General features: G+C 53.5%; 2 protein-coding genes across 2 annotated transcripts in view; one reads left to right on the forward strand and one right to left on the reverse strand.

The window, feature by feature from the left end:
• The window catches only part of TAOK2 (TAO kinase 2), an 18,213-nt gene extending 17,944 nt beyond the window's left edge, over window positions 1-269 (forward strand). The window contains exon 19 of the mRNA XM_007452765.1: window positions 16-269. Within this exon, the coding sequence (XP_007452827.1) occupies window positions 16-269 (254 nt within the window). The remainder of the gene's footprint in view (window positions 1-15) is intronic.
• A 1,866-nt stretch (window positions 270-2,135) lies between these two features.
• The window catches only part of HIRIP3 (HIRA interacting protein 3), a 2,478-nt gene continuing 2,408 nt past the window's right edge, over window positions 2,136-2,205 (reverse strand). The window contains 1 exon segment of the mRNA XM_007452766.1: window positions 2,136-2,205. This exon segment is cut by the window's right edge and continues 2 nt beyond it. Within this exon segment, the coding sequence (XP_007452828.1) occupies window positions 2,136-2,205 (70 nt within the window).

Consider the following 2,205-nt stretch of genomic DNA (forward strand, 5'->3'; position numbering starts at 1 on the left):
GAATGCCCCCCCCAGCCTGGCGTCAGCCCTCTCTCCTGGCTCCCCCGGGTCCCCCAAGCTGGCTGGGGCCCCCAGCACAGAGTGGGACACCCCGTGGTGGAGCCCTGCTGCTGCTAAGAAACAGCCCCCAGCCCCTGCGACGAGCAGCCTCGGGGGGCAGTGGCAGTGACAATGTGGGCCCACCTGCTGCTGCAGTGCCTGGGCCTCTGAGCCGCAGCACCAGTGTCGCTTCCCACATCCTCAATGGTTCCTCCCACTTCTATTCCTGAAGTACAAGGTGGATAAGCCGATGAATGAGGCAGGGGTGGGTGGAGCCTGATCCTGGAGGGCTGTAAGCCTGAGGTCCACCCAAGGGTGGGGGACAGGAAGTTGGCTCCAGCTCCCCTCAGACCTTATCTCATGAGCTTCTTGGGCTGGCCAGTGGCCCAAGGCCAGCTTGGGCATAGGTGCCTCAAGGCTGACCAGGAGCCCCTGCCTCCCCACCATGGTGCCAGGGTTCCTCTCCATCAGGGCCTCGGGAAAGGAGGGAGATATGCGTGTCAAATATTCATCTAGTCCCCTGGGGGAGGGGAAGGGTGGGTCTAGATATATTATATAAAGCGAACTATACTACCCCCTGGAATGGGGCCATGGACTTGGGGATGCCAGGCCCCCCAGACCTGGGATGTGACAGAGCAGGTCTGGGGCCTGGGGTGGGGAGAACGGGAGGAAAAGTTCTTCCTGAAAGAAAGATCAGGATGGGGTCTTGGGGTCAGGATGCCTGGGTCTCTCCATTCCCCTGTTGCTGTCTGACGTCCTGTGCCGTCTTGTCCTTTATCCTTTTTTTTTTTTTTTAATTGAGATTTGAGCTGGGGCAGGGGAACAAAATAAGAACCTTAGAAGGGGCTGCTTGCAGGCCTGGGGGCAGTCATGAGAGCCCCTCCCAGCTACGGGGCTGGCACAGAGCCCCATGGCAAGCTTTTAATAAACTGTTGGTTATTCTAACAGATCCCAGGACTCACCTTTTCTGTCTAAGGTGTATATTAAGGAATGTTCAGTGGCAGGTGGTAGTGTTACTTGTATTTAAAAAGAGAACTCACTGGGCTGTGTAACTAAAAATTTCAGTGACTTTACTGACTTTGGACATGACTGAATCTAGAGCTTCAAAGGAAGTCATCAGTCGCTGGACCGCTGCTTCCCTTTGCTTTGGCTTCAGATTTTCAGGAAGGTTCACCTTACCCATAGGCCCCTGGCAGCTCCAACCTTACAACCTACCAACAACCTCAACAGCAAGAATTCCAGCAGTCCTGAAGTGACTTCATTGGTTTGATCTGTAGCCAGAGGCCTGGGGTGCTCCGATTGGTCAGGTTTAGACCCTGTACCCACCGCTTTAAGGCTGAAAGAGTCGGCCCATGGACTAAGTGGCTGTTTCCAGAAAAGGGAAGAAAGACATAAACAACAGCTGTTCCCAAGACCTTTCATTTTGTGCTTCACATTCTTCTTAAGGCCAGTTATTCAGATCTTCCTCCCAACTAAGCGTTAGGTTATCAGACAACTAAAAGCAGGGTGGTCAGGGACTTCCCTGGCGGTCCTGTGATCAAGACTCCCTGCTTCCACTGCAGGGGGCATGGGTTTGATCCCTGGTTGGGGAACTAAGATCCCACATGCCACACAGCGTGGCCTAAGTAAATAAATAAAAGCAGGGTGGTTAGAGGGGCCCACTGGTCAGGCTGGAGAAAGCAGCCACACTCTTTTTGAATCAAGCCTGGTGGCAGACTGGATGGCAGGGTCAGGAGGCTGGGACTTTCTTTGGAGAATCTGGGGGAAATTAAAGGGAACCAGATCAGGAGGACAGTGGCTACTCCTCAGCTTCCTGGACCAAAGTACAGGGGGTGAGAGTGGGGGACCAGTTTTGATGAGGTGATTCAAACACTCCTTTATTGAGTCCTTAAAAATAAATCCCTGTAAAACTTTAAACTGGGAATGTGAAGCTGAGAAGTAGAATCCCAATAACTTGTATCCCAATAACTTGTGTCCCTGGGAGCTGCGAGTCTTCTCCGAAGAAAGCTGCTCCTGCTCTGCAGGCAGAGTTGGGGGTGGGTATGCTATATATGCTTTCTACAAGTGGAAAGTCCCTCCTGGGGGACAGGGGGAGCTCAGTTGCTCTCGCCATCACTGCTGATGATGCCACGCATATGTGACCAGTCTGGGGGTGGGGGGCGGGGC

Source organism: Lipotes vexillifer, unplaced genomic scaffold, assembly GCF_000442215.2.
Source record: "Lipotes vexillifer unplaced genomic scaffold, Lipotes_vexillifer_v1.1 scaffold426, whole genome shotgun sequence".
Classification (NCBI taxonomy): Eukaryota; Metazoa; Chordata; class Mammalia; order Artiodactyla; family Lipotidae; genus Lipotes; species Lipotes vexillifer.